This window comes from Humulus lupulus, chromosome X (genome assembly GCF_963169125.1).
Source record: "Humulus lupulus chromosome X, drHumLupu1.1, whole genome shotgun sequence".
Taxonomy (NCBI): domain Eukaryota; kingdom Viridiplantae; phylum Streptophyta; class Magnoliopsida; order Rosales; family Cannabaceae; genus Humulus; species Humulus lupulus.
Window position 1 is genome coordinate 213,999,431 of NC_084802.1, and position 24,099 is coordinate 214,023,529.

A 24,099-nucleotide genomic window follows, 5' to 3' on the forward strand; every position below is an offset into this window, starting at 1 on the left:
TTTGTATTTTTTATTTTATTCAGAATATGTCTATCTCTGGAAATCCCATCACTGCTTTGATTGCACGAGAAAAATTAATTGGTGATAACTTCATAAAATGGAAATCAAATATGAATCTGTTGTTGGTTAGCGAAAACCACAAGTTTGTCCTAAATGAGGAATGTCCTGAAGAACCTGGCGTTAATGCCCCGAAACATGTTCGGGAAAAATTTGATGCATGGATTCAATCTAATAACAAAGCTACGTGTTAAATGCTTGTAAGCATGAGTGATGTCTTAGGAACAAAGCATGAATCCATGGAAACTGCTTTTGAGATACTAGAATCTCTTAAGGAAATGTTTGGGCGCCCATCTGATCAAAGCCGTCATGAGGCTACTAGAACCTACATGAATGCTAAGATGAAGAAAGGTCAAGCTGTGCGTGAGCATGTTTTGAACATGATCAATGTACTTCATGAAGCTGAGATGCATGGAGCAGTCATGGATGAAAAGACACAAGTAAGCATTATACTTGAGTCTTTAACTCATGCTTTTTCTACATTCACAACCAATTATGTCATGAACAAATTGGATTTTAACATGACACAATTTCTGAATGAATTACAAACTTTTGAGTCTTTGAATAAGACCATCTCAAGTCAGGCTAAATCAAATGTTGCTGAAGCAAAACCATCTTCTTCTAAGAAGAAAAGAAAAGGCAATAACAATGACAGCAAACCTAAAAAGGACAATCCGAAAAAGGCAAAGAAGTCATCCAAGGCACCCGAGAACAAAAAGAACATTGACCCCAAACAAAAGGCACCCAAAGGAAAGTGTTTCCATTATAATGTCGATGGTCATTGGAAGAGAAACTGTTCAAAGTATCTCGCCGAGCTAAAAGAGAAAAAGAAAGGTAAATCAGATTTACTTGTACTCGAAGCTTGTATGGTGGAACAAGATAAATTATCATGGATAGTTGACTCTGGTTCCACTAACCATATTTGTTCTTGTTTGCAGATGCTTGAGTCCGCAAAGCAGTTGGAGCAAGGAGAGATGACTATGAGAGTGGGAAGTGGAGAGCTTGTTTCAACTAAAGCATGTGGAACAGTCCGTTTGAATTTTAAAAACAATTTTCTAGTTTTGAATTATATGCTATTTATTCCTGAAATTACTAGAAACATTATTTCTTTATCTTTGTTACATGAACAAAAATTTGGCATTTCTTTTAATATGATTTTTATTTCAAGGAATGGGAACAATATTTGTCATGAAAAACAAAAGGACGGACTGTACATGCTTAATCCAATAGAAAAATCGCTCAATAATTCTGAATTGTTTAAAGTAGCTGTTCCACAAAGTAACAAAAGAAAAAAGGTTTCTAAAGAAAATGACACGTATCTATGGCACTTAAGATTAGGTCATATTAGTCTAGATAGGATAAACCGGTTAACTAAAGATGGACCTCTAAGGGAACTAACAGTTGGAACCCTACCGGTTTGTGAATCATGTTTAGAAGGAAAATTGACTAAACGACCTTTCACTTCGAAGGGAACTAGAGCCAAAGAACCACTAGAGCTAATACATAGTGATGCATGTGGTCCAATTAACATTCAAGCTCGAGGTGGTTATGAATATTTTTTCACATTTACTGACGACTATTCTAGATACGGTCATGTTTACCTATTGCTTAAGAAGTCAGAAACTTTTGATAGGTTTAAAGACTTCAAAGCTTTAGCTGAGAAGCAATTAGGTACATCTTTAAAAACACTTCGATCTGATCGTGGTAGTGAATATTTGGATTCTGAATTCAAAGATTTCTTGTTGGAGCATGAAATTCTATCCCAACTCACAGCACCTGGAATGCCACAACAAAATGGAGTTTCAGAGATAAGAAACCGGACCCTGTTGGACATGGTCAGGTCTATGTTAAGCTACTCTTCACTTCCCTTATCGTTTTGGGGATATGCACTTCAAACCGCTAACTACATTTTGAATGTAGTTCCATCCAAAGCTGTGACAAAGACACCTCTGGAACTATGGAATGGAAGTAAACCTAGTTTACGACATTTCCGTATTTGGGGTTGTCCTGCTCATCTACTAAGACCTAAATCTGGAAAACTGGATTCTAGGTCTAAAGTGTGTATATTTGTGGGCTATGCTCCAGAAACAAAAGGTGGATATTTCTATAGCCCAAGTGATCAAAAGGTATTTGTTTCGACAAATGCAACCTTTTTAGAACACGACTATATGAATGATTTTAAACCTCAGAGCAAAGTAGTTTTAGAGGAATTAATGATAGATAAAATTTCATCTCCATCTTCTTCATCAGTTAATGATAAAACAACCGAAGAAACCACAATTCCTGAAAAGGAAAAACCAGTGCAACGTCGTAGTGGGAGGATTGTGAGACAACCTATTCGCTACGAACATGAGGCACACGTTCTTGTATCAGATACTGAAAAGGACGATCCATTGACTTTTAAAGAAGCAATGGAAGACCCTGATGTTGATAAGTGGCAAGATGCCATGAATCAAGAAATGGAATCAATGTATTCCAATTTAGTCTGGGAACTTGTAGATCTTCCTGACAATGTTAATGCCACTGGATGCAAATGGATCTACAAGAAGAAAAGGGGTGCAGATGGAAAGGTAGAGACCTATAAAGCAAGGCTTGTGGCCAAAGGCTACACACAGAGAGAGGGTGTGGACTATGAAGAAACATTTTCTCCTATGGCCATGCTTAAATCCATTCTCATACTTTTATCCATGGTTGCCATCTATGATTATGAGATATGGCAAATGGACGTCAAGACAGCCTTTCTGAATGGCCACCTTGATGAAACCATTTATATGGAACAACCAGAAGGGTTTATAAAAAATGATCAAGATCAAAAGGTATGCAAGTTGTTGAAATCCATATATGGATTGAAACAAGCATCAAGATCTTGGAACTTAACATTTGATGAAACTATTAAAACATATGGTTTCGAACAAAATGTTGACGAAGCATGTGTTTATAAATACATCAAAGGAAATATTGTGATTTTCTTAGTTCTGTATGTTGATGATATCCTACTCATTGGGAATGATGTAGAGACATTATCAAATGTAAAGAAATGGTTGGCTGGCAAATTCCAAATGAAAGATTTGGGAGAAGCGAGCTATGTTCTAGGCATTAAAATTCTAAGAGATAGAAAGAACAAGCTCCTAGCACTTTCACAAGCAAATTATATTGATAAAGTGCTTGAAAGATTCTCTATGGAGAATTCCAAAAAATGGTTAATTGCCGACCAGACATGGAATTACTCTTTGCAAAGATCAGTGTCCTAAGACACCACAAGAGCAAGAGGATATGAGAAAGTATCCCTATGCATCAGCTGTAGGGAGCCTAATGTATGCAATGTTATGTACTAGACCTAACATATGTTATGCAGTAGGGATTGTCAGTCGTTATCAATCAAATCCAGGTTTGGAACACTGGATTACGGTGAAACATATTCTCAAGTATCTCAGGAGAACGAGAGACTATATGCTAGTATATTCGGGTAGTGACCTCGAACCTACTGGATACACTGACTCAGATTTTCAATCTGACAAGGATAGTAGAAAGTCTACTTCTGGATCAGTATTCACTCTTGGTGGTGGAGCAGTTGTCTGGAGAAGCATTAAGCAATCCAGTATAGTTGATTCAACCATGGAAGCTGAATACATAGCAGCTTGTGAAGCAGCTAAGGAAGCAGTTTGGCTGAAAAAGTTCTACACAGATTTGGAAGTAGTTCCAGAAGTGGAGAAACCACTTGTTCTTTACTGTGACAACAGTGGAGCAGTGGCCAATTCTAAAGAACCAAGAAGCCACAAGAGGGGAAAGCATATAGAGCGCAAATACCACTTAGTCATAGAAATCGTACATAGAGGAGATGTGTCCATTCTGAAAATCGCATCAGAACACAACCTGGCGGACCCGTTCACGAACACGCTTCCAGCAAAGCAATTCGAGGGTCATGTACGTAATATGGGATTGAGAGAAATGCCTCACTTTCTTTAAGTACAAGTGGGAGATTGTTAGGAGTGTGTCCTAAAAGCATGTAAAGACATTTTTTTATTCTGTGAATAAATAAATACAATGGTTTATTATTATTGTTATATTTAGATTGTTAAATTATTGTTTGAATAATTTTGTAAATATCAGAAAAAATCCATTTTCATTATTGAGGATGTGATCTTGTATTAGTACGAGAGAATTAAGATCACATGAATGAATAAAAATAGTCAACAACAACAAATTAAAGTTATGGAATTCTTTAATTGGAGTTGTACGTACAGTTTACTGAGTATCGCAATGATACAAATAATCTAGATTCGGATTATTGATGTGGTAAGACATCTCGGTAAAGGTGCTTTATATAATATGATTATATATGACATGGACCGATATCAATTAAAGTCTTTATCCAAAAACCATTTAACAATAAAGACTTGTAATTCATATCATAACTAATGATCATTTATAGATCAACCTAAATCCTGAGTGCTCATGAACTCCTGTTCATGTTTATTAAATATTTTGATTCATTCGTTAAGGTCTCTTCAAAGAATGAGGCTAATGACTTTTGTTTTGGAGATTTAATATCATGGATGGCTGGGAACATGTATCAACAATACGGAATCTAATATTTCCTAACGGATCGTATATTAGTTCCCTTAAGGGTTAATTCTAGAACTGAATGATTTTGAGCTCAAATCTATAATTAGATTATAGATTAATTATTCACTAGTGAATTAATGGTACTTAAGGAATAAGAAGTAAATTAGCAAGGTAAAATGGTAATTCTTCCATTCTAATTTATGAACTAATTAATTAGAGGGTTGAACTATTGTAAGATGGTTATATCAATGGACGACTTAAGAAAAGATTTCTGTAAAAGTATATATATAACATAAAGAGTGCAATTCTGAATTTATAGTGGAGTAATATCATAATTAATAAATTAACTATTATAATTAAAGAGTTTAATTATTTATTTTATTTATTGGAGCTTAATGTTATAGGTCCATGGTCCCCGAAATGGCTCAAACAATCACTGACAAAGGTAAATACAAAAATGGGCAAAAAGGACTTATGTGATAAGTAAAATATTTTTCTATGTATCAAACATAATTATTGTTTAATTATGTGTAATTAATTAATTATTTGATTTAACAAAAATATAACTAATTTTGAATTAATTTATTTTTGGGATTTTTGGTATTTAAATAATAATAAAAATTGGGAAAAATCACATGTCATCATTGGCATGTGGTACACGTGTAGCACAGTGCACAGTCACTGTGCTACACACATAAAAGACTGTAATCAGTTTCTAGGCTCCACAATTTTAGTTATTTAAATATTAAATAAATAATGAGATATTGTAATTTGATTAAAATATTATTATTTAAACAAAAATCTGATAACTGATTAGTTATTTTCAAATTGTTTAAAATAACTAAGATTTTATTTTTAATATATTGGATATATTAAATATAGGATATCAGTTTTTCATAACGTAACTTTTCAGGGATAGAAAAATATCTAGAAATCTCTCTCAGAGAAAGAGAACAGTGACACAAACAAAAGTCACTATTCTTCACAAGACCTAGGTCCAAACTTTATCAGATCTCATGTGTTGAGAACATCTGATAAATAGTTTTTTGCCTATTGTTTGTATAGCGAGCCCACACTCGTTCTTTGTGTGCTGAGAACATTTTGGAAGATCTTGGTGTGAGATCTCAAGGATTTAGCCATACAAAAAGATAGCAGCAAGGAAGGACCTGAGGTAATTTTTCTACTCATGTCTTTGATTCAATATATATATATATGCATGTGAAGAAGTAGATCTAAAAATCTTATAGGATTAAACTAACAATTTGATTGTTGTTCCGCTGCGTATAATCTCTGATTTGATCAATAAAAACCAACACGAGATGCAAAGCTCGTTCAAATTTTGTACGTTCGTGGTGGTGGACTGCCCCACCGCTTACAACATCATTTTCGGTCGGCCCGCATTGGTCGAGTTCGGGGCTATCACCTCCATCTGCCATCTATGCATGAAATTACCTTGCAATAACGGAGGAGTGGGAACAGTCCGGGGAGATCAGAAGAGCGCACGGAAATGTTACCACGTATCTTCCCGACCCGTTTGCATGGTCCGCGAAGAGCCTTTTGAGGAAATTGTCGATCCAGTCCCGCCCCCTCCCCTGGCAAGACGGATTGACCGGGAGGAAGATGAGCTGGACCCATGTATAGGGGAGGACCGTGTCCTAGAACCCATAGAGGAGATTGAAGAAGTGTGCATCAGTGACACCGACCCGACCAAGGTAATCCAAGTCGGGAAGAACCTGAAAGCAGAGGTCCGGACCGTAATCATCGCCTGGGTGAACGAGAACCAGGATGTCCTGGCCTGGTCTTATTTGGATATGACTAGGATCGACTGCAATATCATCTGCCACGCCTTGAATATCGACCAAGGTGCGACCCTAGTCCAGCAGAAATGAAGACCTCTAGGGGCGGAAAAGGCGGGAGCCCTCAAACTAGAAGTTGAAAAGTTATACTCGATCAACTTCATCCGAGAAGCTTTGTATCCCGTGTGGCTGGCCAACCCAATACTGGTGCCTAAGCCGAACGGGACCTGGAGGACATGCATCGACTTCACAGGTCTAAACAAAGCTTGCCCTAAAGATTGCTTCCTGCTCCCTTGGATCGATCAGATGGTGGACGCAACATCCGAGTATGAGATCTTGAGTTTCATGGACGCCTACTCAGGTTATAATCAGATCTCTATGCATGTAACGGACCAGGAACACACCAGTTTTCAAAGTGACAAGGGAGTGTACTGCTACATCGTCATGCCTTTCGGACTCAAGAACATCGGAGCCACCTATCAGAGGCTAGTCAATAGAATGTTCCAGGCCCAGCTGGGACGAAACATGGAGGTATACATCGACGACATGCTGGTCAATTCCAAAACCTCCGGCGAACATTCTGACGACCTGACCGAAGCCTTCGCAATCATTCGAAGGAACGGGATGAAGTTGAATCCCAAAAAATGCACCTTCGGCGAGCATCCGGAAAGTTCTTGGGGTTCATAGTAAGCTTCCAGGGAATAGAAGTCAATCCGGACAAAATCAAGGCACTGGTTGAGATGCCCTCGCCCCGGAAGCACAAAGATGTACAAAGCCTGACTGGAAGGATAGCAACTTTGAGCTGTTTCGTCTCAAAGGCCACGGACAAGTGCATCCCGTTCTTCAACGTCCTTCGGGGAAGCCAACAGTTTGAATGGTCAACTGAGTGCGAAGAGGCTTTCCAACAACTGAAAGAGCATCTATCCCAAGCACCGATATTGGCGAAACCGGTGGAGGGGGAACTGCTATACCTCTATTTGGTCGTGACCGAACACGCGATCAGTGTCGTGCTAGTACGGGAGGATGGAAAAGCCCAGCTCCCGGTTTATTACGTAAGCAAGAGGTTATTGGATGCAGAGTCACGGTATCCATTTATCGAAACGTTAACGTTTTGTCTACTAATCGTGTCCCGGAAGCTCAGGCCTTATTTCAAGGCCCACGCCATAAAAGTTCTAACCAACCATCATTTGCGGCAAGTGCTGTAAAAACCTGAGTCATCAGGAAGACTCTTGAAGTGGGCCATGGAACTGAGTCAGTTCGACATTGCATACATCCCTAGAATCTCAATTAAGGGACAGGCCCTAGCCGACTTCATCGTGGAATGCTCCAGGATGACTGGAGGGGACGATCCCGCGGATCCCGCAGCGCCCGTGTGGAAGGTGTTTGTAGACGGAGCGTCGAATGAAAATGGAGTAGGAGCTGGAATCATCTTAGTGTCGCCATAGGGACACCAATTACAAAATGCCCTGCATTTCCAGTTCAAGGCTTTGAACAACGAGGTCGAGCACGAGGCCATGTTGGTCGGGTTGCACCTAGCCCGGGAAGTAGGGGCCGCAAACCTGGAGATCTATAGCGATTCCCAGTTGGTTGTCTCAGAAGAATACCAAACTAAAGGGGAAAAGATGGCATCTTACGTGACTCAAACGTGAGAAATGCTTCAAACTTTCAAGAAGCACTCCATCCGCCAGATCCCCAGGTAACAAAACGTGTTTGCAAACACGCTGGCAAAATTGGCCACGGATGCTGAGGCGGAGCTTTTCGGGCTAGTCCCGATCAACCATCTCCCCATACCAAGTATTCAAACCTCCACGATCAATGTTGTCGACTACTCCACATCCTGGATGGGACCCATCATCCAATACTTGACAACCGGGGGGTTGCCAACAGACAGGGCAGCAGCCAGGAAGCTTCAGTACCAGGTCCATAGATACGTCATGATGGATGGGAAGCTCGTAGAGGATTATCCATGTCGTACCTCTGATGCGTGTCCGAGACCGAAATGAGCGCAATCCTGCATGAAGTGCACAAAGGCTTCTGCGGAGATCATACAGTCGAACTCAGCTTGTCCAAGAAGATCTTGTGCCAAGGATATTTCTGGCCAACCATGAAAAAAGACTGTGTTGATTATGTCTGCAAATGCGAGTCGTGCCAAAGGTACACGAAGATCCCGCGAGCCCCTCCGATGGAAATAACCCTAATGACAAGTCCCTGGCCCTTCGCGGTATGGGGAATCGACCTAGTAGGATCGCTCCCGACCGGGAAAGGAGGTGTGAAATATGCTATCGTGGCCGTTGACTACTATACCAAGTGGGTCGAAGCGGAGCCCATGAATACCATCACCTCAAAGAAGGCCTTAGACTTCATCATCAACAACATCATGTGCCAGTACGGGCTCCCCAACAAGATTGTGTCCGACAACGAGAAGCAGTTTGACAGCACCCACTTCACAGATTTCTGTGAAAGACATGGTATCATCAAGAGCTTCTCTGCGGTCGTCAGACCTCAACCGAACGGGCAAACAGAGGCCGTCAACAAAATCTTGAAGAGGACATTAAAGAAAAATCTTCAAGCCTGCAAAAGCAAGTGGCCAGAAGAGTTGCCCCACGTACTATGGGCGTACTGGACCACCGAACGAACATCATCTGGACACACTCCTTACTCCATGGTGTATGGGTGTGAAGCCGTCATCCCAGTAGAAACGGCCATCCTGTCCCACAGAAGAGACACGTACGATCCCGCCCAGAACCACGCCTTACTCCAGAAATCCTTGGATCTCATCAAAGAGATTCGGGAGGAATCACAAGTTCAGTTGAAGATTTACCAGGGCAAAATCGCTCGGCATTTTAACTCGAAAGTAAAAAGCCAAAAGTTTGAAACCGGCGACCTAGTCCTAAGTAGAGTCTTCCCTGCAATCCAAGATCCGAGAGTGGGGGTTTTGGGCCCGAATTGGGAAGGGTCGTACGAAATTCAACATGAAGTATGTCCGGGAACGTACCGTTTAAAGCGACTCGATGGCACTAAAGTCCCAAGGGCCTGGAACGCAAAACATCTCCGTAAGTACTATCAGTAGTCAGGAGATCATGTTTTAGCTTTATATTTTCTTTGTAAACAATGTACGCCCCAAGGTGATTCCTTGAACAATAAAAATGGCATGTACAAAACGTCATAAAGAGATATTGTGAAACAATGAAAATTCTCATCTGCCTCAATAAGCAAGTGACCCAAGACCAGTCTTCGGTCACTTGGGGGGGTATATCCATTATAAACAAGTCCGAGAACAAAAACAAAGCAGGAAGCTAAATGCTCCGGTTCGAACCAACCCAGATCGACAGGGTCTGGGGGGTGCAAAACCCAAATGGACGCAAGGCTAACACCTAGTCCCAACCCGGACCGACAAGGTCTGGGGGGTGAAAGCCCAAATGGACGTAAGGCTCAAGCCTAGTCCCGACCCAGACATATGCGGTCCGGGGGTACAATATATAGGACCTAGGGCTCAGGCCTAGTCCCGACCTAGACATACGCAAAACAAAGCAGGAAGCTAAATGCTCCAAGTTCGAACCAACCCAGACCGACAAGGTCTAGGGCTACAAACCCAAATGGATGCAAGGCTAGCACCTAGTCCCAACCCAAACCGACAAGGTCTAAGGGGTGAAAGCCCAAATGGACGTAAGGCTCAGGCCTAGTCCCAACCCGGACATATGCAGTCCGGGGGTACAATATATAGGACCTAGGGCTCAGGCCTAGTCCCGACCCGGATATACGCGGTCTGGGGGTACAATATATAGGACCCAAGGCTCGGGCCTGGTCCCGGCCCGGACGAGCGCAGTCCGGGAGGTGAAATATCCAGTAGGACATACGGAACACATATCCGCCCTTTATATCTCAATAAGCCTATCTTAAACACTGTATAATCTCTGGATGCTCCAGCCAGAACATCCTCTCTAATCTTGATCAGCTGTGGATCACTCAATTGACCCTCTTTAATTCTCTCCAACAGCGTAGACTGTAGCGTAATGTTAGCCAACTGGCCCACCAGCAACACTATACCAGCTCTAGTCATGTCATCTGCTAACTCTCTGGCTATCAGCCTTATACCATAAATCTGTCCCAGACCCTTCCGGCTTAAAGCATCAGCTACCACGTTGGCTTTTCTTGGATGATACAGAATCTCTCAATCATTATCTTTTACTAACTCCAGCCAACGCCCTTGCCTCATATTCAGGTCTTTCTGGGTGAAGAAGTACTTCAGGCTCTTGTGGTCTGTATAGATCTCACACTTCTCTCCATAAAGATAATGCCTCCATATCTTTAAAGAAAACACCACAGCCGCCAACTCCAAATCATGAGTGGGATATCTCTTTTCATACTCCTTTAATTGACGAGAAGCATAAGCAATTACCTTCTTTGATTGCATCAAAACACAGCCCAATCCCTGATGAGAAGCATCGCAGTAAATCATAAACTTCTCCTGATCTGTCGGAAGACTCAGAATCGGAGCTGTAATCAATCTCTGCTTCAGTTCCTAGAAGCTATTCTCACACTTATCTGACCACACAAATTTCTAGCTCTTGCGTGTCAGTTCAGTCAATGCAATAGTAATCTTTGAGAACCCTCCCACGAAACGCCTATAATAACCTGCCAATCCGAGGAAACTTCTAACTTCAGAAGCATTCTTTGGCCTTGGCCAATCTCTGACCGCTTCAATATTTTTTGGATCTACCTTAATCCCCTCCTTACTGACAATATGTCCAAGAAAGGATACCTAAGACAACCAGAACTCACACTTCTTGAAATTTGAAAATAGTCTGTGTTCCCTCAATCTCTGTAGAACCAACCTCAGATGTTGCTCATGCTCTGACTCAGACTGAGAATATACCAGAATATCATCAATGAAGACGATCACAAACTGGTCTAAATAATCCTTAAATACTCTATTCATCAGATCCATAAACGCAGCAGGGGCATTAGTCAATCCAAATTCCATAACTAAGAATTCATAATGCCCATACCTGGTATGAAAGGCAGTCTTCGGTATGTCTCCCTCCTTGACCCTCAACTGATGATAACCAGAACAAAGGTCGATCTTAGAGAATACCTTCTTACCTTGCAACTAATCGAGCAAATCATCTATCCTTGGCAAAGGATACTTATTCTTAATCTTCAGCTTATTCACTTCTCTGTAATCAATACACATCCTCAGAGAACCATCCTTCTTCTTCACAAACAGAACTGGCGCACCCCAAGGTGAGAAACTAGGTCTGATAAAACCCAAATCTAACAGCTCTTGCAACTGCACTTTTAATTCTTTCAACTCAACTGGGGCCATTCTGTAAGGCGCTCTAGACACTGGCTCCGTCCCTGGTGCCAGTTCTATAACGAACTCAATTTCTCTACGTGGTGGCAACCCTGGCAAATCTTTTGGAAATACATCCAAGAACTCACATACAAGTCTGGTATCTTCTGGTCTCACTGGCATGACCTGGGTGGTATCAACCACACTGGCTAAGAATCCAATGCATCCTCTTTGCAATAAATCCCTAGCCCTTAATACAGAAATCATAAGAATGCGAGGTCCATGCACAGCACCAACAAACACAAAAGGATCCTCACCTTCAGGCTTAAAGGTGACCATCTTCCTTCTGCAATCAATAGTTGCCCCATACTTTGCCAACCAATCCATACCCAATATCATATCAAAGTCAGTCATAACCAACTCTATCAAGTCTACTGATAACTCTCTGCCCTCCACTGTCACTGGCAAAGATCTGACCCATCTCCTGGATACCACTAACTCTCCAGTGAGTAAAAAAGTACCAAACCCCACAGCATAGAAATCACAAGGTCTACACAGTCTATCAATAATACTACTAGCAACAAAAGAGTGTGTAGCACCAGAATTAATCAACACATTATAAGGGGTTCCAGCACTAAGAAGCTGACCTGTAACAACTGAGGGAGAAGCCTCAGCTTCTGCTTATGTCAACGTGAACACTCGAGCTGGGGCCGAGCTGTCCACCTTCTTGGGTTCTTCTTTTCTTACCTGAGGGCAATCCTTCTTAAAATGACCCACTGCTCCACATAAGTAGCAGGCCTTTGCCCTACACTCTCCCAAATGACGCCTCTTACATCTAGGGCATTCAGGATGAGTCTTCCAAGCTTCACTACCCCCTGGACAACCCATTGTAATACCACGGGGCCACCTGTCAGGACCTGGAACTGGGAAGGTGTCAGGAACCTTCCTCTTCTGATCACTGGGGCCAACACCCCTACCTGAACCCACAAATGGAGGAATTTTCCTCCTGAAATCCTTTCTGGCTGCACTGTCACGCCAGATCTTAATCTCTACACTCTCAGCTGTGAGTGCCTTCTCAACCACCTGTGCATAGGTAGTAACCCCTGCCACAGTGGCGATACGAACTTCACGGGCTAACCTGGGCTGTAGCCCCTGAAGGAATCTCTCTCTCCTGATCCCATCAGTGGGCACCAATTCCTTGGCAAACTTTGCCAAAAGATCAAATTTCAAGGCATACTCAGTGACTGACAAACTTCCCTGAAGTAGCCTAATGAATTCCTCAGCTTTAGCTGCCCTGATAGCATCATTGTAATACTTTTCATTAAACAAGGTCTGAAACTCCTCCCAACTTAGGGCATTCACATTCTTGGTCTGGGTAATCACTTCCCACCAAATCTGGGCATCCTCCCAAAACATATAGGTAGCACAAGCCACCCTCTCATTACTAGCTACCCTCATAAAGTCAAGGATAGTGGTAATCATACTCATCCGTTGTTCTGCCTTGGCAGGATCTGCATTGCCCTCAAATACAGGAGGTTGTTGCTTCCTGAACCTTTCATAAAGAGGTTCCCATTTATTTCCTACCTCAGGCAACTGCTCTGCTGCTGGCACCGACACAGGAGGTGCCTCTGATACACTGGCCACTACAGGCACTTGTTGTTGTCTTAGGAAATGAAGCTCTTCTCCTTGTTTCAACACTGTTGCCTGCAAATCATTAAACAACTGCTGCCATTTTGCAGGAGCTGGCTGTGGAATCTGAGACTGGTCATTTTCCTGACCTTGGCTGTTATTATTATTCTGGCCCTAAACACTCTGGCCAGCTGAAGTATTTGTCTGCCCTGGGTTCATTCTTATCTGATATACCTTGCTGAAACATTGATCAATACAGCCAGTCAGGTAGTAATAACTAAACCTCTTGCCGCCTCACGGTCCAAGAACAAGCAGACAATTATCATATTCCACAGTCATTCAATTATTCAGACAGATACATGTTTATAGCATTTAGCACTCAGCATGTATCACATAATTATTCATAATCAACAATACTAATGAGTATGTTCCAACAATTTCAGTACTAATTAGCACACAGTTACTGAGGATATAACATTTCAGGGCACAGGTTCAACATGGTGTCTCATGCATACAGGTAAAGCATATGTACCACATTTAAGCAGTTATACATATAACTACATAAATAGTTACCAAACCATGAGTCGAGCTTGACTTCATTGATGTGTGTACATGCCCAGCCAGTCTACAGGAACCTTAACCTTGGCATTTCTCTGATACCAAGTTGTAATGCCCTGGTTACCCCAGAACCGTTACGGTGAACGGTGAACCAGAAAGTTGACCCGCTACCCGAGTCCTTTGGTTAAAAACGTGTACTGAGTATTATTAACAGGCTAAAGTGAAAATCAATAAAAAGGAAAGGATATGTTTTATTCTATACATAAAATTGTTCACGGGCCCACAAGAACATTTACAAGTTATTTACAACTCAAAAAGGTCATTACTGTTTCAAAATTACAAACCCGCCGACCTAAGCGACAAAAATAGGGTAAACCCTCTAGTTCCTCTGAGAACTCCTTGGCCGTGGTGGTCAAGTGGCCGCATATGTACACATCACCACCTAAGCTCTCCACTCAAGGTTGGGTGAGCTTCTCTTTCCCTTTACCTGCACCACATAGCACCCATGAGCCAAAGCCCAGCAAGAAAACACAATATCGTACACAAACATTATCAAATGATTATCGTTATAATCACACAGAGCTTATAGCTCTTAAACAGATGAGTGAATATCACTTGAGGTTCTAGTAAACCATACTAAGTGACTAACAAGCAAGTCACTAATTTCAACAGAAGAGTGGCTGCTGGGTAAGCCACTAGCCTTAAACAGATGAGAGACTGATGGGTAAGTCTCTACTTAACAGATGAGTGACTGATGGGTAAGTCACTAGCTTAAACAGATGAGAGACTGATGGGTAAGTCTCTACTTAACTAATGAGTGACTGATGGGTAAGTCACACAAGCGCTTATAATATTCATCGAATTTGAGGTCAGTTCGGCATTAATGCTCTTTGATTCATCCAATGCAGATATCGATTAGATCTAATCTTTGTTGGCTTGCATTGAACATGCTAAGGCCGTCCTGACTAATGAGTCAGCACTATGTGACCAGTGCCCAGTACCACTGCCGAACCTGACTAATAAGTCACAGCTTCACAGTTGATACTGACACCTTTGCCAAATCTGACTAATGAGTCAATACCATGCACAAGTGAGCAAGATTTGCTAAGCATTCAATAATCAATTCATGTCCACATTTACACAATCAACATGCCTCATGAGTAACCATGCATGTCACACATGGGGTGCAGTTTTCTTACCTCTGGTTCGAGCGAGAATTAATACAAGAACGACCCTTGAGAACGACCTGTCTTTTGTCCCTTTAGCAGTTACCTGGTCATATCCAATTATGGGATTCCATCAATAAAATGAATAACAAAGGTTCCCAAACCAAAACCTAGCCTTTGAGACATCAAATCCTACCAAACTGAGTAGTAGGACCGATCCCGAGGCCTAAGGCTTGAATCCCCAAGCTAAAAACTCATTTCTGGCCAAAAATGCTCTATGGGCCACGGCCCTCCCTAGCCGCGCCGCGGCTCGCCCCTCAGACAGAGGCGGCCCTTCCCTGCCAACCAACGTAGGTCGCGGCTCACCAAAGCCATGCCGCGGCTCATTATGCAAAACAGCAAGGAACCAGACTTTTCTCCTCTGCGTTCTCCTTGAAACCAACCCTTCAAACCAATCCCAAACATCAACCTAACACCCAATTCAACCCCTAAACTTCATCTACAACTCACCCTCATCAAAACCCAAGTTAAACACCACCCAAACTTCCATTAATTCCAACTATCCACCAAGAAATCACAAACTGAAAACTTAAACCAAAACAGAGTAAAACCATAAAACTAATGGCTGAAACTTACCTTAAACCTGAGATTAAACCCCCTTCAATGGATGAACCAAGTCTACAAACTCAAATCCTTGATTTCCTAGCTTGACTCCTCAATTTGGCTCAAAAACTCCAAAGGAAGACAAAGAGAAGGTGATGTACGGGAAGGAGAATTCTTACTCTGTCTTGTTCTATTCTTCTACAGCCAACTAAAGTCTCATATAAACCCAAGCCAAATGACCTAAATGCCCCTAGGTCACTTAAGGTTTCTCAAGTCATCCCAAGGGTAAAATTAGTATTTTCCACCTATCTCGTTAATCATAATTAACGCTTTCCAATTCCCGCTAATCTCAATATTCTCAAATACCAAATATTCTTATCCCGTTACCCTCTAATTCCCGGTAATGCTCTATTCACCAAAACACCCCGAGACTCACCCCGAGCCCCGAGCTTAAGCCTGTTATGACCAAACCGATAATTTATATTTAAAGATTGTCTCATGCCAAATAACTCAAACCAATCCACATTATAATGTGGCCTCACAATATATCATTGGCATGCAAACAAATATACAATTATGCCCTCAATGGGCCAAATTGCCAAAATACCCCTATAAACAAATGTGGACCCACATGCATGCATTTAACATCATATTACAATATAATTCTCATAAACATGCATATATTAATTTAATGGCATAGTTAAACAAGTATGGCCCTCCTGGCCTACTATTCCCGCCATTAAACACATCGGAGAATTCAGGGCATTACAACTTTGTGACAGTCAAAATCCCGTGATCCGTAAGGGGAAAGACCGGGTAAGCTGTGTAATCCCACACCGCCTGGGGAAGGTCAAGTGTGATGATTCTAAGACTATGTAGGTATGGGACTACACATTTGAAGAGGGCTTAAATGGATTGATGGGTACTACCTATATCAACAAGATGTATCTTCTTTTCGGTAGCCCATCACTTGAGAACTCCAAAGTTAAGCGTGCTTGACCTGGGGTAATCTAAGGATGGGTGACCTCCTGGGAATATTTCCTAGGAAGCATGTGAGTGAGGACAAAAGCACGCTGAAAAAACTCGTGTTGGTTTGTAGGGCCAGTCGTCATTCCAGAAAGCAGCCATAGTGACGTAGGGCGTTACAACTTGGTATCAGAGCCTTGGCCCAGCCGAAAGTGTGGCCAACGTGGACGTCGGTCCCGTAAGGGGGGGTGATTGTGACAGTCAGAATCCCGTGATCCGTAAGGGGAAAGACCGGGTAAGCTATGCAGGCCGCCTCCTGCAGAGCCTTTACTCGGAGAAGCTCTGCCACTAAACTGGCCACTAGCTTGCCATTCTCAGCTTCTCTCTGGGACATAGTCTCTTCAAGTTGAAACTTAGTCCGAGCAGCCTCTTCGCGATCTGCGTTGGCCTGAGCCATCTCCTTGGCCAAGGTCTCCTAAGCAGCTTCTCACTGGTTCACGGCCGCCTCCAGCTCCAGTTGGATCGTCTCCATTTTCACTGCGATCTCGACCGCCAAGTCGGCATTCCGATGAGCCAGTAGAGCGTCCTGGAATAAATTGAAGTTAGAAAAATATGAACTAGAAATGCAAGAAGAAGAAGCAGAGGTAAACGGATAACTTACAGCCGTGGCTTGATGGCGGAGGGCCTGGGAGATGAACAGCATGTCCTGGTTGGTGATGGTGGCATACCGCTTCAACTGAAGGTTGGACATGGTAGTCCCCACCTGATCCAACAAGTTCGTCACGAACGGAGCCGTGTCCTGCCCTAATTTGGGACGAAATCCCGCTCGACAACTAGCCGGTCCACGATCGGCTGGGGAGCGCTGAATGCTACCAGACGCTCTGAGAACTCAACTTGACGATGAATCATCAGGGCCCGGTAGACCTCCTCTCTTTTCTCCCGACCATTTTCCCAAGTCTGGGATACCAGCTTGGACTGTTCGTCCCGCAAGACTGCCTCCCCCTCTTCGGGTAAAGCCGGATGGACGGGGAGCGTGGGCACTTCCGGGACTTCCTTGGCGCCTCTAGCAGCTTTTTTGGCCAAAGCCCTCGCCTTGGCAGCCCGGACCTCGAAGGCCTGCTTCATTTTGTCCACGGGGTTGGACATGTCGGAATCCTCTGGAATAAACACAAACAAAAAGGGAATTAGCAAAATAAACAAGTCACTACAAAGGAGTAATAACAAAACTAAAAGTAATCTGGGACAAACCCTTGTCTAGACCTCGGACTCGACTCAATTCTCCTAAGGCGAAGGAATGGATTCGATCTCCCATGTCATCCGGGTATAGGAAGTTCCCATACTGAAGGAACCCGAATGAGTACATGAGAGTTCCCGAATCAACAGTGATGGGAGACGAAGGCCTCATCTCCCCATGAGCCCCGAACATGGGGGCTCGATAAACTAGTCTATCCCTAACTAAGTCCCCAACTCGGGGAGCATAAGTCAAAAGAAAAGGTGAATTATCTCACCCTGATACACTAGCATCGGGGGTCCCTGTGTTTGGTTGGGCCTCATCAAAGAGGGCTTCCAGCTCCTCGGAGGTGAGGCTCTCCCTCTGCTGAGCCTGGTTCTGTTTCCTTTTGGCCGCGTCTTCCCGAGCCGCGTCCTCTACAGCCCTGATGGGCTCAAGGGCCAGCGCCTCCCTCAATGCGGGGTCTTTCTCGCACTATATCCCCCGGAGGCTTGGGGCCTTGATCGTTTGGTTGGCCGCTAGCATCCCGACCACTCGGAGGTTATCGGTGTTGACGTAGCCCCCTACGTCCAAATCCTCCGTGCTTAGCTCGGAGTAGAATTTCTTCCGGTCCAAGATGAATTGGGTAAGGGGGGTCTGGGCATAGGGTCCTGCCATCCAAGGCAATGTGTTGAGAATGAGGAATAAAAAGTGAAACCAAAAAGGAAACTAGGGAACGGGAGGCCACTTACCCACTCACTGGAAGTCCAGCATCAGCGTGGGGTTCTTTTTTATAAGAAACCTAGACGTCATGAACCAGTAATGACTGACGTCCGGGGGATGCTTCCTTGCACTAGTAGGAGCAGCATAGTTGCCCCGCGGTTTTAGCCTGTAGAAGCCGTCCAGGGTCTTGTCCTTGAAGTTGACCTACGGCTCCAACTTGTAGAAATACAGCACCTCTGCCGAGGTCAGATCCGGAATTTGCTTCACGATGCAAAAGACGCACCATCCCACGAGCAGCCGGTACACTTGAGGCAGGAGCTGGAATGGCGCGATCCCCACAAATTTGAGGAATTGCACGAAGTAGTCATGGAGCGGGAGAGTTTCTCCCGCACTGATGTGGCCTACGCTCCAGGCCCCGAACTCGCCCACGCCGGTGTGAGCCTTCTCCTCTCTTCTGGCCAAGCGGTTATAGAATAGTCTGGAAGTCGAATCCACGCCCAAATGCTTCTCTAGGGTGTACAGTTTCCAGTAGTTTTGGAATAGGTTCTGAACCCCGTCCATCTCCCACATGTTGTCACTGGGAGCCTTGGACCCGGATAGAGCGATAGGGACCGCGTTAACTTGTTCTTCCGAATGATGGGTGACGCCCGAGGTCATGGCTGATGATCTGGGAGCGAAACATAACAAAATAAACAACCAAGCAATCAGCACCAAAACCCAAGAAGGTCGGTTAAGGTACGGGGGCTCTCCTACGAACTGCTTGGAGGAGTCCCCTCTGGATCAGGTCCGGGATCACTAAGAAGCCGCGGAACCTTGATTGGGAACAAAAAAAAAGGAAAGGATCTAGCTGTTCTCCTAAGCTGGCCTATTGCAACTTGTCCGGGAACCACCTAAACATGAGGGGATCTGGGACGGTCCGGACTAGTTTTCTTTTCCTAACCTATTCTAATACACCCAGAGCCAATCTAAACGCACGCAAGATTTAACAGCCTAAATAGATAAATATGACGATGTGGAAAACGCAAGAAAATAAAAGCAAAAGTCAGGAAAACTTACTGTAAAAGGCTAGTCGTGAAGAATGGTGGGTTTCCGGCGGCAGCGACGGTAAAATCACGGCTTTGAACAGGTGAAGGCGACCCAAAAGCTCGTCTAGGGGGCAGGCTGATGTGGTTTACTTAGGCGAAGGTGTGGATATCGGGCACGTTGGGAACAGGCGACGGCAAAGACAATGAAAAATATCGTCAGCAAGCTCGGTCATAAAAGATCCTTTAAGCATTTTTCTTTTCTGAGAATGTAAAGATTTCAAATGAAAATCTGAGGTTATTTATAAGAACCAGAAGGTTGTTTTGACCTAATGGTTAGGCGCGATCCCCTCTATCGAACGGTCCTAGATCGTGTAGGGACATTAATGTATCTACTCGAGTACTAGATCACGGTACCCCCGAGCCATGATCCACGCCTCCCCGATCTAACGGCCCAGAAAAAGAGCACCTCAAAGGTCGCACCATCCAACGGTCCTCCTTATCGCAGAGGTAATAATGGGAACACTCGTGCAGATGGGACGCTTCGTAAACTGAGCCGACACACTAGCCCCCAGCACAGTAACCAATAGGGTGTTTGCTGACCTTTCAAGACCAAGTGCCATCAATGCGCCAGTCGCAAGGGGACACGTGCACCCTTCGTAATGAACCAAGGCTCTGGTAAACAAACCCGGATCCTGGTAAACAGTCTGGGCCCTTTCGATTTAGCCCGGGGCATCGTAGCAGGTTTTAATTCCATGATTGTTCAGCATGCAGTGCCCCTCACCTGAGCACCCGTCGCCTTGGAAATGAACTAGGAAGTGTCGAGATGGTCCGGGAAGGAGACAAGCCTCCACCGCACGAGCCCATATGAAGGCTTGGGGGGTAATTGTTATCCCTGTTTCTTTTCGGGTGTCCAGATCCACACTCTAAGCCTATGGGCCTTCCGATTTAGAGATAAGGCCCAGATTGGACCCATTTGACAAGAGGAAAACGAATATTGGTAGCCCAAGTCTAGGCAAGGCCCAAAGGGCTTCCAGGAGTGCGGACCGAGACCATCGCCGGGGCAGGTGGTACGAACCCAGGACTGCTCCCCCCCCCAACGTCCCCCGAGGCGCGGCAGAGAAGGTCGCGGCTCCCAAAACCAAGATGGGAGTCGGGATCGTTGTGGATAGACCCGAATCCTGGTAAATGGTCCGAGACCTTAGTGAACGGAGGGGGACGTTGGTAAACGAACCCGGGTCGGTTGTCCGAGTTTGGCAAGATAAAGTATCCAAGATACTGACATCGTCCCATGAAGCGTGGGGGTTGTCCCCACGCTTAACCTGCAGAAGAGGCTACCTCGGGATTGTATGCCGTTGGTTCAGACCTGCGCCGCCACTACTCTGACCGATCTTGTCCCCCAAATCTTCTTCATAGCCCAGAGTACCCAAACTGAAACTCCAGTTTGTCGCATGTCTTAGAATAAGATATTTTTTGGTTTGGCCCAATGGGCTTTGATTATTGTACGTGTCATATTTTAATCCTTTGTATTGGGCTTCCATCAAAGAAGCTAATGGTATTTACACCCTTATTGGGCCCGGGTCAGCTCGGCCCAAGCCCAGTGTACTCATATGCCTATAAATACGAATAGTGGTGCACTGAGGAGGGGATCCGAGATTTTGATTATAAGCAGTTACTCTGCTCAAACTTGTAGAAAACTCCATTGTCAAAGGTTCTCTAAGCTCTAATACAACGGTCTCGTGGACTAAGGCTCATTAACGCCCCAACCATGTAAAAACCTTGTCTTTACTCCTCAAACCCTTACTTCTAAGCTCTCTAATCTTCTATTATTACAGTTTCCAAAAAACTCGGTAAACACGCTCCAAATGGAAAATGTCATAAGAAAGCCATCCTTCTCCTTTTGCCCCTAATTGGTATGCAAATATGGGAGCTTGTAAGAGTAAACAATTACTTGTGGTGCCATTGTTTTTTCTACAAAATAGCACACATGATTACGAAAGTGGATTTTTAATTTTGAACATAATTGGAGATGAAAAGGAGAATGGGTCCCACCGGGTGTGCAAAAAATCATGTAAGGCAAAATTTTCAAAATTTAAATATTAAAATTAATGCGTAACACATTTTCACCTATCCCAAATTTACAATATAAGAGTTTATTAATTTGAGTTCGACCCATCCAAGATTATAAGAATAACCTTATAATTACAATCATTTTTGTTAAAAGGAACACATTTTGATTCCAACTAAGATGAGATTAATTACTTGTGTAATTTAGGGGGGAAATTGGGTGAATTTGGAATTGTGGTTGAACTCAATAAATTTGGTTGAGGGATCAAGCCACTTGTAGTTTTGAATGTAATATTTTTAGAAAATGAGTGGAAGAATTCCGTTGAATGACCATTTAGGAATCTATTGTAATTTTAGAAATTTACGAAATTCCATAGATAACCATATCATTGAATTATTTGATATTTTTGAAGTTAGGAAAATTCTAAGGTGAATGACCTTTTATGAAATTTTGAGAGTTGTGTTTGATATTTGAAAACTTTGGGAATTTGTGGTATTTGTAACTGCACTTAGTTGTAGCAACAAAGTTTCCTACGTATCATTTTAAGGAATCAAATCAAACGTACTTCATGGATTTTTGTATCTTTGAGAATTTTGTGAAGAATTAATTCACTTTGAAATTCTCACCATTTGAGGTGGGGGTTTGAGGTGAATGACATCACTTGGGATTTTTGAAGTGATTGACCTTGTTTGGAAAGTTTGAGGTGAATGACCTCATTGAGAAACTTTGGGAGTTTGTGACGGTACCTAACCTTAGTAATTAGGTTGCCTACATACATCATTTGAGGAATCAAGTCGAACTTCGTTCAAAGATTTAATTTGTAATGCTTTTGAGGTGAATGACCTCTTTTGAAATGAGTCATAATGATGATGAAAATAAATCATTCTTCTCAATGATGAAAATATGTTTCTTCTTCATTCTTCTCAATGCTGTAACTGTATGACTTATTTCATAAACTCAATTTTTGTGAAGGTTTTGTCAATACAAGGCAGTTTGTGTTTAAAGTAATTATTAATTATAATTTGAATGCAGAACTATATACTTGGTGATAAATTATTTTTAGAAGATAATGTGATTGGGTTTGTTAACATTTTCCTACAAAGCATAAGGGCATGGTTTAAGCTTGTCAAATAAATGCAGTAGTTTGTTTATTCAAGGCCGATGATGATGAAACAAGCTCATCAAACGATTTGCATGGTCCTTTTACTATGTTGATTTTTGTCTGGGATGTTATTTGAATGCAGTTTCTATTGTGTGACTGTAGGAAAATCTTTTCTATATTTGGGAATAATTCTTATGAAGTTGTATAGTTGATATTTTATTTATTATATGGTATATTATTCTATAATATTAGGAGAGTAGTTAATAGGTTTATTCTCTTATTTATTGTAATTATTTTTTTCCCTCTTTTATAGGGATATTTGTACTCAATATATACATGTTTTCTGTATTAGAAATAATATACAGAAATTACCCAATAATATCTTCTTGGTATCAGAGCCTAAATCGCACTCTTCCCTAACCCTAATCACATGACTTCATCTTCCTCATCTCTACACAATTGCATAAACCCTAGCTGCTAATCGCATCCTAAGCCAATCCCACCATGTCTGAAAACTCCAGTGAATCTGCCAACACCCAAGCCAACTCCGCCAATGCCAATCCCACCAATTCCACCTCTGTTCTAGCCAAAACCACCACTGTTGAATCCCAGTCTGTCCAAATAACCACCATTCGCTTAAATGGAGACAACTTTCTGAGATGGTATCAATCCGTTCAGATGTATATGAGAGGGCGAGGAAAAATGGGATATCTAACTGGTGAAAAGAAGGCTCCGTTAGAGACTGGTCCCACCTATGACAATTGGGATGCAGAAAACTCTATGATAATGGCGTGGCTTGTTAATTCTATGGAGGAAGATGTCAACTCAAATTATATGTGTTATCCCACAGCGAAGGAACTATGGGGTAATGTTATTGAGATGTACTCTGATTTAGAAAATCAATCTCAAATATTTGAGTTGAATCTCAAACTTGGAGAGATAAGGCAAGGGGAGGATAACGTTACAAAATACTTCAATTCATTGAAGCGAATATGGAAAAATTTGGATCTCTTTGACACCTATGAATGGAAATTGATTGAAGATGGCAAACATCACAAGAAAACTATTGAGAAGACGCAAATTTACAAATCTTGGCTGGTCTCAATGTGGAGTTTGATGAGGTGAGGGGGAGAATTATTGGAAGGCAGCCCTTACCCCCAATCAGTGAAGTATTCTCGGAGGTCAGGAGGGAGGAGAGTCAAAGGAGTGTTATGCTTGGAAAGAAAGGACTTGGGACCACTATTGAAGGCTCAGCACTGGCTGTTGGAGGAAGTTATAGCAGAAAAAATTCTTATCCTCCTAAATCTGATGAAAAACCACGAGTCTGGTGTGATTTCTGT

The 24,099-nt window shown here is 42.9% G+C and overlaps 1 protein-coding gene across 1 annotated transcript; it reads left to right on the forward strand.

The window, feature by feature from the left end:
- Positions 1-2,369: 2,369 nt before the first annotated feature.
- On the forward strand, positions 2,370-3,043 carry LOC133806748 (uncharacterized mitochondrial protein AtMg00820-like; the record flags this gene model as incomplete). Its single annotated transcript, XM_062244837.1, has 2 exons — positions 2,370-2,773; positions 3,031-3,043. Coding segments are annotated over 2 exons (417 nt in total), but the record flags the coding sequence as incomplete, so codon positions are not given.
- Positions 3,044-24,099: the final 21,056 nt, after the last annotated feature.